The 17385-nt window shown below is 43.3% G+C and overlaps 1 protein-coding gene across 1 annotated transcript; it reads left to right on the forward strand.

Annotated features, from left to right (window-relative positions):
* Window positions 1-1049: 1049 nt before the first annotated feature.
* Window positions 1050-14949, forward strand: LOC136649268 (DGAT1/2-independent enzyme synthesizing storage lipids-like). The gene is made up of 6 exons (XM_066625771.1): window positions 1050-1341; window positions 3055-3219; window positions 8487-8680; window positions 9456-9516; window positions 11844-11983; window positions 14845-14949. The coding sequence occupies exons 1-6, from the start codon at window positions 1050-1052 to the stop codon at window positions 14947-14949; spliced, it is 957 nt and encodes a 318-aa protein (XP_066481868.1).
* Window positions 14950-17385: the final 2436 nt, after the last annotated feature.

The raw sequence follows: 17385 nt of genomic DNA on the forward strand, positions 1-17385 counted from the left end.
GTTGGCAAAGGGGGAGGGGAGAGACAAGCACACACTTTACTTGGCCAGGAGCAGAAAAAGGGTACTGTTTTTAAAGTGATTTATTAATCTTGTTGTTTGACTGAAGAGGAAAGGCTGTATTTTTAAAGTGATGAATCTTGCTATTTGAAGGGAATACTTATCAACCATTGATGAAGTGATTGCCAGCCCAATCCTATCCACACTTTCCTGGGAGTAAGCCCCATTGACTCTAATGGGACTTACTTCTGAGTAGACATGCATAGGCTTGAGCTGTGCATCTCCTAGTATAGGAGACAAATCAGCTTCCTAACCAAACCCTTATCAGCTCTGATATATTTTCATGGTCTATTTTTGTTTTCCCCACCAGCTGCTGGAAAAATTTAATTTCATTAAATTAATAAAGGGTTCAATCCTATCCAAGGAGAATGGGAGAAATGACTAGTTGGATTGGGGTCCACGGTGTGTGTCTGTGTGTGTGATGTTGGTCAGACTGGTTGTTCACAAAGTTCATTTGATAAAACATTTCTATTGGTATGCTTACAAAGTTTAAAAAAATGAGTCCTCCTGGACCAGACAAAATCTACCTACTCCAGCATCCTGTCTCCAACAGTGATCAGCAGCTGATTATTTATAAAGCATGTATATTGCTGTGTATTAATAATATGTTTTTAAGATCTGCATTTAATTAATGATATGATTAATATAATTAATATTAATATAGTTAAAATACGTATATTTAATATTTTATTATAATAAATCTAATATTATAATATTATATTTAATATATTTAATATAGGTAATATTTCTGGCCACTTCCTGTTTAATGATGTCACTTCCAGCCCTTAGGAACATGATGGGGAGTCATGGCCAACAGCCACGGGGGTCAAGGGAGCCACTGGCCGGAAATGTTTGAGTACCACTGGTCTAGGTCTAATTTGCATCTGTGATACTGATCATTCTTATCTCTCTCCCCCCACCCCCACTTCAGGGAGTGAAGAAACTGTTTGGTTGTGAAGAGAACAATTCTTGGCTTGTCTTTTATACCAAAAATGACAGCAAAAGACACGAACTTTACTTTTGGAGAAGAATCTACAACTTGGCTAACATATGCTTTGGAAAATTTTCCATCCTTTATGCTTTTTCCGCTGGGCTTGTTAATGACTCTGATGATAATATATAGTTCAGTAATAACGGGAATATTCGTTCTTTATATTGGAGGCTCCTTCATATACATTTGTAAAAAAATTGGTAACCTGCCAGATGATCCTGATAGCGAACAATGGAGGAAACCACAGCAAATACATGCATTTATGATCAGTACGCTAGCGAAGTTGTTGCATGGTAAGTATGAGGATTGGGAAATTCAGTGGGAGGAACGAGAGAGTGGGGAAGGGGAGGGATTTGCCAGCAATGGTGCACATTGGATCTTATCCCCTCTTTTTAAAACCACCCTGCCCCTTTTTCCTTCATGGACATACACCACCAAAATAGGTGGCATAGATCTGAGGGGACCTAGAGGCGGTCCCAGGGCTTATGTGGAGGTACATTAAAAATATTTTTACTTCCCTCCCGTTTCCCCCCTCCACCATAGGATGCAGCACACATCTTTTTAGTGCAGTTGCATTGGGCTGGAGGAGGAGGATAGGAGGACTGGGGCCTACACGTCTTTTGGAAAAAAAGAAAATAAAATCAGTAGCATATTATGTTGAAAAGCCCATCTCCTTATTTTTTTCTGCTGCAGAAAGTTGTTTGCACATCAGACTGACTGTTGATTACAATAACATTTCCATTTTAATAAATTAATGGATTACATGTATACTCCCTTTTAATCCACATTTTATCAATGGAGCCAATCCCACAACATTAAAATTCACCAAAGGGCCAATATATTGGGAATACAAGTAGATATTTATGACAATTTCTTCTGACAACAAACTTTGTGTTCCAGGCTCATGACTCTGGACCCAAAGGGCGGGGGGGGGGGGGAGAGAAGGCAGAAGGACATCTTGGTGGACTTAGGGCCTGAATGATGATATTTAATCCTGATTATGTGCACAATTAGACAAGCAGTCAGCGTTTCAGTAAATACTGACTTACCTATATATCTGGTAAGTTCTTTTAGGGGAGGCCCTGTTACCACCACTGTTTGGCTGGGGCCCTCTTTGCCAGTTTCTTCTGCCTCCCAAAGAGGTTTTTGTATCGACAGGGCCTTGCTAAGCCTACTATGAGTGCTCTCTCCCATCTTTAGAGGGTTTTCTAAGTTTATCTCTTGGCATGCTGTTATGCGCTCCTTTTAATCTATTTTATTACACTTTTATTCCATAATTTTTAGGTATATGTTACCGCCAAAATCCAAGTTCCATAAATGTGTGTTCTAATTAGTAAAAACACAAAAGTCCCATGCATCCTCAGAGATTTGTAGCATCTGCTGCATCCTGCATTGGAGTTTTATACTTTGGAGTTTTATACTCCAATATAGGCCTCCTCGTTTGTTCCCTTGCTCAGGGGAAGACCCCTGCCAGCATAGTGGGTCTACTCAGACATGCACCAACAGTATTACTGGTGCAAGTCTGTGTGAGCCTGTGAAGGTGGATTGGGCTTGGGAAGGGTGTGAGGATTAGGTGAACACTGCCACCTCTGAACCCACTCCTTTCTGGGACCAATTTGCCCTCCTTCCTGCCCCATTTGCCTCCCTATTTTGCCAACCACCTGCCATGTGTCTCCCCTTCCCCACCTCACTCCTGCACCCTTTTTGGTCTTATTGTTGGTATTGGGTGTCCATTTGCAGTTGGCTTGTAGAGCTGGCTGCTCACCATTTTATGTCACCTTTCATGATGGCCATAAAGTGTATTATACCACTGGAACACTTGTTCTGCTGGCATAATACACTATCAGGAGTGGGCCAGACAGTAGGGCCAATGTAGGTTTCACATCTCAAAGGCCATGCTTTTTCTTGCTTGCTCTTCCTGGTCTACTAAAGAATGAGGATAAATGTTCAATCTACTGCAGCTCCATTACACAATACTGAAGAACTTACTTGTTGATCTATGACAGGTTATGAGATCTGTGGCATGGACAACATTCCTAAAGGACCTGCAGTCCTTGTAGTTTACCACGGAAGTATGCCTGCTGATGTTTTCTTTTTTGTAACAACGTTCTACAGAAGGACAGGAAGACTGTGCCATTTGGTGGTAGATCGTTTCTTTTCTCTTCTGCCAGGTAAAAAGAAAAATCCTGTAACTCTTCAGTAGAAGCATTTTAAAATGGTATTTTGAGATGTTTAGATCCAGGATTTAAGATGCCGACTAGAGATTTCTCACTGCCTCTATGCACCCCTCTTCCCCAACACCTTTTATGGGTCAAGGAATGACACTTTGTTCACATAAATCTAAATAAAGGGTCTGTAGTCACTTTGTACTGTTCTTTACTTCTTTATTCCAACTTGGTTTCCATACATAGATTTGTTTCTATGCCTTGTTTGTGCTCTCCACCCTACCCTCAGGGTCTTTCTCTCTGCAGCTTCCTCAGATGCAGTGGCATAGCTAGCAAGGGGTGGGAGGTGGTCCACCCCAGGTACCAGCCTTGGGGGAGATGACACCACAAATGACCCAACATCCCTAACATCGCAAATCTTATGAATAACCCCATCATGCTATATACCGTTGGATGTGGAATTTCCAGCAGAATGCAATGGAAAAACCCAGAGTGGAATATCTCCTTTCTATCAAAAGTTATGGCCAGAAACCGGAAAACAGAAATGCATGGAGCCCCATGGAAAGTGAAAACAAGCCATACCCCATGTGAATAGGTGAACCTGCCTTAGTCCTTCGGAAAGGGCAGGCTGAGAGGAATCCAACAACACCAGAATGGTTCCTATCCAATGAAAGCAGCCCCCAAAAAACACCCAGGAAGGAAGTTCCTCCCTCCAAGCAGATGAATGTATTGAGCCCTATGGAAAGCAAAAGTAAGCCACACAGTGGTATTTACTCGCAAGTAAGCAAATGTGCCTTGGCTCCTGGTCGAGTCAGGCAAAGGGGAATGCAAGGCTAGCTGCATGGTCCCAATCTGATGAAAGTGGAGCTCAACAAATGCTCCAGAAGACAGCACCTACCAAAGAATAAAACAGGCTTCAGCTGGTAAGGTCCATTTTATTTGACCTGTAAAGCCAGGTGGGTCCTGATAGTGCTATGCTTGAAATACAAGAATTTACACTGAACCGGGCACTGGGGAGGGCTGAAAATCTCACTGATATTTTTGTGGAGGGGTGTTCTTGCAGGCAGGCTACAGAGAAAATTCACTTGGTTCCCCTTATTTAATTATTTAATTAAATAAGGCTTCCCCTTATTTAAGCAACAGGGCTGGCTTCCCCTTATTTAATTATTTGTTTTTCTTTAATTTAATTATTTATAATTATTTATTTATTTTTTGTCAGACCTTTGGCATCTCTCAGGCCTGGAATTGTTGTAAGCCAGGATGTGGCGGGGGGGTCTTGATGTCCAGGCCCGGTGTTGAATGTAAACAAATGTAATAGCAGCGCTGTTATTGTAATCAGTTGCACCTGTGTGAGGTGGGAGTCATGTGACTCTGGGATGTGTGTGCAGAGTCACATGGGCAATGGAGGAGTGGTGCAGTGCAGCACTGGACAGCCAATCAGAGTGGGTCACAAGACTCTCTTGTGACTATGAGGTTGCCCTACTCTGATTGGCTGGCCACAGTATATATGGGGGTGACAGCATGCACCAAATGTGGGTTTGCTGTGGTGGAGTTCTGTGTGTCATGCTGCTGGTTTGTGTACTGACTTGGACTGACTTATCGTGACTGTGCCTTGCTATATCCCTGATTCCTGACTATTTGACTGACTACTCTTCTGCCTGCTCCTTTTACCATTACATGCTTCGGCATCAAACAAGCCTTTGTCTGTGCCTTTGGCTCTGTTTGGGACCGGTTGCTTCCTCTGCTACCTCCCTACGCTCCCGTGCCACTCTGCTACCAGGAAGGCAAGAGTCGTCCTCCCCTGCCATCCTGACAATTTTACTTGATGATGTCACTTCCAGCCATGACATTACTTTTGGTGGGTCCTGGACAGATTGTCATTCTAAAAAGTGGGTCCCAGTGTTAAAAATTTGAGAACCACTACCTTAACTCAAAACAAGCCAATGAGACATCCTCGGGGGGGGGGGGGCGTGACACTCTAGTGACCAAAATTGTGGAAATCGTAGTTTTTAGGAATAATACCATCATGTTGTATACTGTTTGATGCAGAATTTCATCCATTGCTTGTGGGGAAATATTCACTGCATTTGTTTTCTGGCCATTATTATTATTCATTTCATGTCATGACTATTACCATTTCTCAGTCTCACCTACCTCGCAGGGTTGTTGTGAGGACAAAATAAGGGGAGGAACCATGTACACCACCCTGAGCTGCTTAGAGGAAGGGTGGTATAAAAATGTGAATGAATTAATAATTAATATAATTAATTAATAATAATAAATTAATAACTAAACAATTAATTATGTCGTATGGGGTGACAAAAATTTATGGACCTCAGGTGTCAAATGACCTAGCTACGCCACTGCTCAGAGGGATGCCCATCTCTTCCCTGCAGTCTGCAGCCGGCACCTCCTTCCTCTTCTATTAATCTGCTTATCACCACCATTCTCCTTTCTTCCTTCTGTGGTCCCTTATTGCTGCCTTTCTGGTATCTTCTCTTTCCCCTTGTTGTCTCTTTTCTGCAATATGTACCCCGTCCTCCTCCTGTGCTCTCTCATCTTCTGGAATCTTGGTCTCCCTTTCATTCCCCTTTCCTCGGCATCTTCCCCACTTGCGACTCTTCTCCTTCTTTACAACCCACCCAACTCCCTCTTGCTTCACCCAGCTCCGGTTGCCTTCTACAGCCCCAGCCACCCACAGCGCTTGTGGGATGGTAGCACCACTCCCTGAAGTGGCATGCAAATGGCCACTTCAGGGACATGGTGCCAAGTGGGACATGGTGGGACATGGTGGCCAAGTGAAATTCCTGTTCTCAGATACACAAGCTGCAGTATAGGTGCAGACTTCAGGAAGCCTCGCATGTCTTCTCTCTTCCTTTGTTCGTTTTGCGTAAAACAATTTCAGTCAAGGCCAAGTGTAAGCCAGGTCCCTCCTGTGACCGGAACGTTTCAGTCTGGACCACTGTGTGACTGCCAGTCCTGAGATCGGGATGACGCGACGCTCTGGCCCATCACACCTTTAAGGAAATCCGGTCTCAATGTCAGCAGGGGCATTGCACCATATACGTGACAGGTCAGAGAATCACCTTGTCTTGATCTTGGGACTGGCAGTCATGCAGTGTTCTGGAATGCAAAGTGCCATCCACGCTTGGGAACGTATTCCTGGTGCGCAGTGGTTGGCACTTTGCACATCGCTGCACTAGTCAAAAAGATCTATGAAGAAGTGATATTTTTATTAACCCATTTCTGCCCAGCCCACAGGTGTACATATTTTATCTCTGTTGCGTATATGCAACGTTGGGTAGAAATGGCTTTAATAAGAATGATATTATTAATAATAATCAGGGTCCTGTGCTCCCAAGGCTGCTAGAGAGCTTGGATTTACAGGTTGAGTCTTGTAATTTGCAAGGGTTCCATTCCCAGAACTCACGTGGATGACAAAAATTACATTAAAGCAAATCCATTTAAAAAACAATTGTTAGGCGATTTAGGGTGCAGTCATAACCCACTTTCCAGTACCAACATAAGGGCAATGCAGCTCTGAGGTAAGGGAACAATCATTCCCTTACTTTGAGGAGGCCTCTGTGAGTGCCATCCAACTGCAAGATATAGCACTCGTCCCATTGGCACAGCTATGCTGGTGCTGGAAAGTTGGTTAGAATTTGGGCCTCAAATAACAACAACAACAACAACAACAACAACAACAACAGGTATTTATATACCACCTTTCTGGCCTTTGGATTGCTCCTTTGGCTTTATTCAAGGCAGTTTACATGGGCAGGTTTTCTCTAACCCCCCCCCCCAGGCGTTTTTACAATGAAGTTCTTTCTTTCAAGAACTGACTACATTCCAGGTGGATCTTCCAACAGTCTGGTCCCATTCTGGTTGCTGTCTCCTCCCACACAAAGAGCTTCAGAGCTGGCTTCTTTGGCTCTCACTCAAAAGAGTTCTGCTCAGGTTGTCAAGGTCTTTCCACTCCCAGGGCTTCCAGTAATCTTGAGCAGACAACCTTCAGACCTGTAGATGGTATCTTTGGGCATAACAGCAACTCTACCCTCTAGACCAGACCTCCAGACCTCCTTTTAAACAGGCCTCCTGTTTAAAAACAGCCTTGCTGAACTTTGTGATATAAGACAAAGTCATTAGGCAGACAATCTCCAGGTGCTTAGAAAGGCTTCACTCTGAGCCAGCGACCTCTCCCTTCCCCCAGAGTGCAGCAAAGTGATTATCTTTCTTTCATGTGCTCAGGGGGAAGGGAAGCATGTCGTCTGCCTTGGAGTGAAGCTGTTTTAAGTACCTGGAGAGAGCACGATTGATGGATTGTCTGCCGGCTGTCCTCTCTTGCATTAATGAGGCCGTTGTTAAACAACTTTTTTCCTTTAATTGAAAGGGCCTTTCTCATCACATTGAGATAAAACCGTGGGTGAAAAAACCATGGATAATTAGGTTATACCTGTAGTATTAATAATACAAACTCTCTAGCAGCCTCAGGAGCACAGGACCCCAATTATGATTAATAATCAATAATATCATTCTTATTAATAAAAATATTACTTCTTTCTAGATCTTTTTGTCTAGTCAGTGGGTCACAGTAGAATGCTATTTTAAGAAGTTGGCCCTCGTTCTAATATGTTTGGGAAGCACTGAGCTAGACCGAACATGACACGCAAGGACAGAACCACACCTTCCCAAATTTGAGTGTGTGAAGTAACATTATTGAGATGAGAAAAATCAGCAAGTAGAATGCTGATCCTTAAACCTTCCACTTCCTGTGTAGACATGTGTGTGTAGACATTTGCTAGATCCTCCTTAGGAAAGGAGTTCAAGGACTGCTCGGTGTTCCCCCAAACCTTTCCAGTCATTCCAGTGTGTCCAGAAGGCTGAACTGGAGAGCAGGAAGTGCAGTTAGGGACTTCTAGGCCAGACAAAAGGCTGAAACTTGGTTCACATGCCCAGCAAGCCAATTACGAGAGAAAATCAGAAAATGTGGATTTTAATTTGGGGGCATGAAGATTTCCTCAAACCACAGGTTAACATCCCAGCTAACAATTTTCTTCTGCAAACTGGGCAGGGGTGCTTGCAAAGTTTCTTAAAAGTTGTTTCAAAAACCTTTCGTGGCCCACCAAAAATCAGCTTGCAAACCACTGGCGGGTCCCAACTCACAGTTTTGGAAACATTGTTCTAACACATAGACAAACTGAGTCATTTTCTTAATGGTGGAGTACTATTATTATCTAACTTGTCCCATTTTTGTTTGGTTCCATTTCTTCCAGGACTAAAAACATATATTGCCACACAAGGCTGTGGTCATCTGAACAGAGAAGAATGTGTGGCTCTTCTGAAGAAAGGGCATCTGGTGGGCATTGCACCGGGTGGTCTTCGAGAGCAAAACTATGGTGATAACAATTACAAACTCATCTGGAGAAATCGTCAAGGATTTGCTCACATAGCCATAAATGCAAAAGTGGTGAGTAAACATGATGTTTGGCATTTACATGCTGTGCAAAATGTCCAACCTGCTGTTATCCTTACACAAAGCCTGAAGGTATTGAGTGTCATTATCTTTATACTGAGCCGCTGACACTGAAAGGGAATAATGGCCCAATCCTATTTGGATGCCAAGCCGATGTTACATGACTATGATGCCAGGCCAGCACAGCACAGCCCTCCCAGTAACACTGGCACAGCCCTTCCCAGCAACGTCGACAGCATCCATGAAAATCCCAATTCAGTTCATCATCCACCAGCGTCATCCTGACACTGGGATATCATTGGCACGACAATGCAGTGTCTGTGTTTCATCGGCCTTACATCCACAGATATATTCAAAGACAACTGTTTTTCACATGTTAGATACTTGAAACCCCACAAAAGGGCCATGTGGCAAGCTAGTTACCTGGCCATATGACAGGGACAATGTTACCACATGCCATTTTTCTATGTGTTCAATAGCTTGGAATGCCCTCATATTGGGTGTGAAGGAGCAAGTAATTACATAGGTTTGCTGGCTTCCTTCCATGATTTTCAAAATGGAGAACTATGTGTTACATTTCTCTGAAGTTACCCAATGAAGTATTCTAGTCAATTTTATCTTTGCATTAAGCTATGTTTTCTTTGCATTAAGCTATTTCTGCCCAACATTGGATATACACTAAAGGGACCAAACATGTACACCTGTGGGCTGGGCAAAAATGGGTTAAGAACATAAAGTTTCATAATCTCATTCCCTTCTTGTTTCTTAGCCAGTCATTCCTGTCTTCACACAAAATATTCGGGAGGCATATAGGGTATTTGGAAACTTAGGTAAGATACATTTAAAAATTTCTTAAGAATGTCTTGTTTTGATTGCAATCTTATGCACCATTTTCCAGGAAGAAGTCCAATTGAAAGCAGTGGGAAACACTTCTCAGTACAAATGTGAACACACAGACTGTACATATTGTTCTATATAGCTTGTGAAATGAAAATTTGGTGCAATTTCATTGTTCTCTTGAAATGATGAGCTAAAGTAGTCATGAGCCTCTCAGTGTGAAAGTAAAACAAAAATAAGAGCATTGTAATTTTTGAAAAAGAACATTTTTTAAACATGACCAAAAACTGTGTGAATTCCAGCTTTCATGAGCTTCTGGAGCTTCTAGAGTGTGGAATGTTGAGGGCAGAAAAATAATTACAAACTGGAATGACTTTGAGCCCAATCCTATGGTCCACGCCGCGCCTTTGTGGTGTGGACCACAGTCGTAAATGTGCCGTAAGGCATGTTTGCGGTGCTTTCCGCTGGGCTCCCGCCGGAGGTGGCTCAGCTCCAGCCGGCACTGAACCACCACCTGGCGGGCACCTGCGTTCCGCAGCTCGACAGTGCCTGCGACCGCTGGGCTGTGGAACGGGGAATGGGGGCGTTCCCGGGGGCGTTGGGGAGGTGTTCCGGGGATGGGAGAGGCATGGTCAGGGGCGTTTCTGGGGCGGGGGAGAGGCAGGTCCGTGGAGCCAAGTTCCGCTGGATCCAGGGCGCTCAGGTAGGGCTGCTCACCCTACACGAGCACCTTCACTTTAGCGGCGACCAAACAGTCGCCGCTAAAGTGAGTAGTCCCATTGCAGGACTGCTTCCCTTATTAGGGCAAGGGGACGAATGTCCCCTTCTCCCAAGGAGCCTCCTGCAGTAGTGCAGGAGGCTCTGGATCCAGCGGGAGCCCTTTGTGGAGCTGCCGGGTCCCGCAGCTCCGGGCAGCTCAGGATTGGGCTGCCCGTCATTGTCTGGAAAGAGAACTTCCAGGTGTTGCAATGATGATGCCATCTATGTTTTGTGAAGACTGAGAGCACAGGTCACTGAACTGAGGGGGTTAACAATCTAGACAGAAGGAACACAGGCAAAGACAAGGCAAAGAAGAAGAAGACAAAGACATGGAAATGGCGAAAATTGGATGAATAATACAATAATTTTGGGGACTATAGCTTAGTTATAGGGACTTAGTTATAAGAACTTAGTATGGGATATGGGAAGTCAGGCAGGATGGTGACCAAATGGAAGAGCAGAGAGGGGAAGGCTGAAGTTTTCAAGGTGAGTTGACCAAGTCTAAGTTGACTGAGTTTTTGTTAAGGAAGGGGCTTATTATATTGTAAAGGAAGTCATGACATGTGGACTAAATATGGGAATTCAGGATAGGGGGAGAATCAATGCTAAAACCAAGGCTAGTGATGATGTCGGTGAGGGTGATGTCAGTGACTGACAGAGGGTTTGGGTGGAGAGAGGAGCTGTTCAGTCTTAGAAATATTGAGCCTGAGGTAATGGTGGTGCAATCAAGGTGGAATGTCTGACAGAGATCCAGGATTGAATGGAGCTAGGAATATCTGGGGTAGAAAATTAAGTATGATTGGTGCATTATTGGCACTGGAAGTTGTGTTATTAGATGAGGTCACCCAGGGACAGTGTGTGGTGAGAAAATGGCAAGAGGCCCAGAACAGAGCCTTGAGGGAAATAATTCACTGGGGAAATGATTACACAGGTAGGAAGTGAGCTACTGAGGACAGAGTCAAGGATACCAGTGCTGCAGTCCAATGCATACTTTCCTGAGAATAAGCCCCATTGACACTATTTGACTTGTTTCTGCTTACACCTGCTGCACATCATAAAGATGCAAAGCAAGAAGAAGTGGTGAACTATATTGAAAGATGCCAGATGCAAGGGAGGGCACCAGAATGAGGTCTCTTGTTATCTGGTGTGCTCCCTGGGGCATTTGGTGGGCCGCTGTGAGATACAGGAAGCGGAACTAGATGGGCCTATGGCCTGATCCAGTGGGGCTGTTTTTATGTTCTTAAGTTCTTAAAGTACATTTTCATCACTCCACATGTCAACCGCAGCTCTACCTTGTCTCTTTTTAAATTAAAGCTGGCATTGCAGGCCAGCTAATCCTCAAAATAGGTCTGAAATCCACAAAGAACATGCCAAAGCAATACACATACAAGCTGAACTATCAACATTGCATGTTGTGCATATACCTGCTGCTTGCCTTCTTTCCACTTGAGAACTAACTTTAGCTGGTGATTTTTGTTGTCCCAAATATTGAAATGGAGCTCCCCAAGAAGATCTGCAGTCTCTCTGTGTTATCCAAATCTGATCTTATCTTTGCACACAGGGCCAATGAGATGGTTTTATGAACGAACCCGGTTACTAGTCTTTCCAGTATTAGGACCATTTCCAGTAAAATTGCGGACCCATGTGGGAGAACCTATTCCATATGACCCAAATATAACCCCTGCCGAACTGTTTGAAAAAGTAAGTGTCTTACTTATTTACTCTTGAAGCAAATGATTTCAGGTTGCAATCCTATACACAATTTCAAAGGAGTAAGTCCTACTGAACTCATTGGGGCTTTCTTCTGAGGAGACATGAATAACATTGCAGTGTGAAGGAGGACTTCATTCATTGCTCTTTGTGCATTTGATGGATGCATTTGGAGAAGGAGAACCATATATGCTGGCCAAAGAACTCAATTCCCATGAGACCTGGGAATGAGACCTGGTCATGCCTGTTGGTACCCACACATTTGTCATTAGCATGAAGGATCTCAACATGTGTACAGTAGTATGTACATAAAGCTCCTTTACATTTATTTTTTACATTTGTATACAGCTCTACAAGGAGTTCAGGATGCTGTACATAGTTCTTCTCCTTTGGTCCTCTCAACAACCCTGTGAAGTAGGAGAGGCTGAGAGATCATGACTAGCCCAAGTCATGATGGTACATGCAGGAAGGTACATGCTGTACTGGATTTTCCAGCTCTAAGTCCAACTCCCAAACACCTATACGATGGCCCAGCTTGAGAGCCTCAGCCTCTGGCCCTTAAGGTGCGGGGGAAGGGGGAAGGCAGCAATGTGATCCCCAGGATCATGCCACTGCCAGGTGCCAAGGAGGTTTTCTACTCACAGATTTATGCAGCAGACTCCAGGAGATAGGGAGAGCCTTCTGCAGGGCTCCCCAAGTCTTAGAATAATAAAAATAAATGATCAAAAACCACTTCCTGTTTGCGACTGTGAAACTAGAAGTGGTCTCCACTTATTTTACTATTCTAAGACTTGGGGAGCCCTATGGAGGGCTCCACAGGGCAACGTGTACTCCTAGTGACGGCTGCATCGATCTGTGAATAGAAAACTCCTTCTCCCCCAGCAGCAGTGTGATTCTGGGGATTGCATCACTTCCTTCACCCCTCCCCCGCCAGGACTTACTGTGGTTCTCATACTCCCAAGGAGTTCCCAAGGAGTTTGGGAACCGCTGCACTACACCATCCTGTAAATCTCAAACCACAACATCAGGAGTCTCCAAACTTTTTCAGTATGAGGGCCACCTCATATATTTTACACATTTTCACCAGCTGAAAAGAAATCAGTTTTATAAATGAATGAATAAATTTTACTTGGATCTGTTTTGTAATCAGCATGATATGATTCAGAACAAAAGAGAAATGTGACAATTTCAAAGATATAATGACATGCTTAAACTGAGAAATGATATAGAATGTGTGAAAATGTCAAACATTATCAAATGCTCTGATAAAAAAAAGTTGCTGTGGGCCAGAAAATCTTGTGGCAGGTCAGATGTGGCCCCCGAGCATAGTTTGGAGACCTCTGCACTAAACCATCAAAATCTATATGATTTAGAACAGGGTTGTCACACTAATTTAATGCAGTGGGCCTACATTCATGATACCTTCTGAGCACCAGAAGTGGCATCATTAAAAAGAAATAAGCATTGAGGAACTTCTTTAGCTGCAAAGGATAGAAACAAAATATGCAAATCTTTCAAGATGTGGGAGAGCCCAATTATCTCCCAGGCCATCGTTTCAGCAAAGCTGCTTCTGCTGAGGTGTCACTTCGCAGATCAGCAGCTGAACGATTCTCTATGAAACCTTATTTCAGACCTGTCCAAACCATGTGGAGAAGTACCGCACACTATCACGTATAATTTAGTAGAGATCTTTTCACACAAATGCTGAACATGTGACTGCTGGGACTCTGGTCAGGAAGACCACTGGCCTGGGGAGCATGGTCAGTAGGTGCCTTTGTTTCCCACCAATACTTTGATCAATTGGGAAGGGTGGTCTGCCTGCCAGCCTGATCACTACTCCTCAAACCAGTTCCTGGATTCTAAAAGGATGAGGGGAGCAGAGTGGCAGAAAAAGTGTGGAGCAGAGAAGAGTTCTAATAACACAATTCTTAGCTCATCCACACTTCCTCTTCCACTCCTCCCTTCCCCTTATCGTATTAGAAGCCAGACAATGAAAGGAGGATTGGTGGACCTCATATACCACTGGATAAAGCAAAGAGAGTACTAGAGTATTTGGTCCTGGACAACTGTGTCTTCACCAAAGGCATCGTGGACATTGGTGTCCCTGGGCATTTGCACCTGGTTATTTTTGCATCCTAGTCATTGGCATCCCTGGACATTTGCATCTGGTGTTATTTGTGTCACTGTCATTTGCATCTCACAGTAACTGGCAAACCAACTTCATGTTATACATTGTAAACCTCTTATCCATGGCCTAAGCCTACAATTGTGTTTTTAAAAATAAAAAAGTACATCTAAAGTAAATATACATATATTGGGACAGAAATGTCTGGGACGCAAAAAGAACAAACACAAATGTCCAACACCTGGATGCAGTTGACTGGGATGCAGTTGTCCAGAACTCAATGGTCCTGTTGCTGGTGAAGTGGGATTTGCATGTTGTCTCAAGCAGTGGGAGATTTTGCTTGAGCCCAGGACTCTTCCTATATGAGCTTGCCTGAAAACTTTACTTTGAGTCTGAGGGCCTAGTCTCCAACCTGCTGCTGATAGTGTGGAGGGGATGGGGATGGTTAAGAGGTGGCCTTTCAGATGTTGCCAGGGGTATGCAACCCTCTCATGAGAGAGATGTCTGGTCCTTCATTGCCTGCTTTTTTAGTTGGCATTTGTAACATTGTGTTTGTTGTTTCATTCTATTGCTTTTTTTTCTAATGATCTTATTTTTGGAACTGCTTTTGAGTTTCTTATTCTTTGGTTACTGTATGCCACCTTGAATATTACTCATATAGAAAGGCAGGATTCATGTTTTAGAAAGAATAAATGGATACCTTTTCCCTGCTTGTTTCTCTTAACAGGTCAAAGCTGCAGTAGAAGCTTTACGAGACAAACATCAAAAAATACCAGGGAGCATTTTGTCAGCACTTTGGGAACGCTTTGAGGTGCATCGCAAAGAAGAATAGCTGAGGAATGGACCGTTTGGATATAATATTTGATAAGTGAGCTTTATGGAAATCTTTAAATAAATGTGCATTTGTTATAGAAACCTGTAAGATAAATGCTTGTTATAGTTCTAAATATTGTCACAGCAGTACCTCCAGAAGACTCTGCTTTAATAAAGCCTCTGCAGAATAGCCCTAAACATTTGCATTCCATTCCTGTGATTCATTCTTTTCCACTTCTGCTTCATCCTCTGTATTCAGGTAACAGTTGTTACAAAACGTCCTGAAGGATTCTTTTCTATCCCCAGGATTATCCCAGTTTTTAAAAAAATGCAACCACTAGGTCTTTCAGGTGATCCGATAGGCACCTTACCTCTAATATCTGCATATAAAATGGTAAGGATTAGATTGTGGGATATACAGTAGAAAAACAAGAACTAACAGCAGCAGTGAGGAAAACTTGTTCACCCCTTTTTTTTCATCTCCCCTGGGCACAAGAATCAAGCTGCAATTATTTATACTGTTTGATCAATTCCCAGGAACGCTGAGCCTTCACCACAGCTAGGTTCAATATATTTCCATCTAATCTCCTATGGGGTAGATTTTCGGGGATGGAGATAAGCAGAAGATCATGTCCTTGTGAATAAATGTACTGTTGAGACTCTTGCACATATGATGTTTACTTGCTGCTTATGTAATGATTTGCGACTACAATACTTAGATCAGATAGTTACCCCATCAGGGTGGGAGGGGCAGGACATGGTGTGTTTCTTGTTAGCAGGACGAGATCAAGAACGCATTTGTATGACTGCTAAATATCTTTGTCTGATTTTCAGTAGACGCAAACATCTCCATGATCTTTATAATATATGAGCTATGATCATTGAGAATCTGTATACGGGGGAATTGTGTGTATCTTGGGCAGCTCTTTATGAATTGAAAGATGTGTGATTTTTAGTCTATTTTATTGGCTGTTTTTTACTTGTTTTATTTGTTGTCTGTGATGTCAGTAAAGGTTTCTGATCTGATCTGATCTGCATTCAAGTAGCCAGTTAAAGGCTGTACATCAGTGGTCTTCAAATGTTTTCATGCTACAACTCCAATAAATAAACAAACAACATATGTGACTAGGGACCCACAGCCAGTCCACCCACCCCCGCCCCTGTCGTCCCTGGTTTGCCCTTCTGGCACCAGGTACATACCTTACTCAGTGGGATCCTTGGTCTTGATACATATATCCATTTCTATATTTTGGTAGTCACAAAATTAACTCAGACTGTCAGCATCCATGTGTGAACGTCAGCACATGCTGTGATGAATGTCCTGTCCCGTCCCCCCCATATTTTATTGCCTGTTTTTCCAGTTTTCAAACTCTACTACCTACTCAGTCTATGATGACAAACCTGCTCAATAGCTTCTGGGGAGTTAGTAGAGTATGAAAATCAGTTGCCACGTCCCCACCAGTTAGGCTTCGTGACCCTATTAGGGTCACAACCCACATGTTGAAAAACACTGCTCTGTGTTTAGCTCTGCATTCTCCACAAACCGAAATGTACTGATGTCCATCTTTCAACGCCAGAGGTGGCATGTAAAATGCTGGTCTTTCTTACTGGCATGGAGCTTCTCTGCCTGGACTTGGAATTGAAAAGGAGAAAGGGAACAGAGTAGAAGAGTCAAAGATGAAGTGCAGAGGAAAGAGGAGGTAGGCTACAGAGAGAATTCACTTGGTGGAACAGGACTGACTTCCCCATCTCATCTCCCGTTATTTAATTAGTTTTTCTTTAATTATTTCTGATTATTCATTTTAATTTAATTACTTATAGCCTGTGTACCTAGGGAAAATGGCACCGTTTCAGTGCTTGCCATGGGCAATTTCAGTGCTTGGTGATGTCACTTCCAGCCATGACATCACTTCCAGGTTACTGACATCACTTCTGGTGGGTTCCGGATTGTCATTCTAAAAAGTGGATCTCAGTGCTAAAAGTTGGAGAACCATTGCAATACAGCATTCTTACAAATGCAGTCCCTCCAAATAGAAGTGGTGCCTAATCTACTGGATGTCTCCTCCTCAGGGTAAGTTTGCATGTGGCCCATCTGCAGCTGACCACATGCCAGGCCTGCTGCATAATGAATGACATATCGAGTCCCCCTTTATACAATTCCCAGAGGTTAAGCCAGGCACGTGACTTTGGCTTGGTGTCCAGAATGTCTCCTGTCATGATCAGGCAGGGGATAGGTGCAGGTGCAACCAACGAAAAGGAGCAAACTAATGAAGTGTTTGTACCTAATTGTACCTAAAAATGTACCTAAAAATTTACCTAAATGTACCTAAATGTAAAAAATGTACCTAAAAATGTACCTAACTGTGGAGGAAAAAACTACCACCAGCAAGAACCTGTGCAGACCACTCTCTTCTCAACATACACAGATCTCCCACAACATGCCAATATACCATCT

Source organism: Tiliqua scincoides, chromosome 4 (genome assembly GCF_035046505.1).
Source record: "Tiliqua scincoides isolate rTilSci1 chromosome 4, rTilSci1.hap2, whole genome shotgun sequence".
Lineage (NCBI taxonomy): Eukaryota > Metazoa > Chordata > Lepidosauria > Squamata > Scincidae > Tiliqua > Tiliqua scincoides.

Excerpts from the sequence above, each read along its gene's own strand:
- LOC136649268 (XM_066625771.1), top strand. The coding sequence starts at position 1,050 with ATGACAGCAAAAGACACGAACTTTACTTTTGGAGAAGAATCTACAACT. Across the intron at positions 1,342-3,054 it reads GCTAGCGAAGTTGTTGCATG|GTTATGAGATCTGTGGCATG; the intron begins GTAAGTATGAGG and ends GATCTATGACAG. Across the intron at positions 8,681-9,455 it reads TAGCCATAAATGCAAAAGTG|CCAGTCATTCCTGTCTTCAC; the intron begins GTGAGTAAACAT and ends CTTGTTTCTTAG.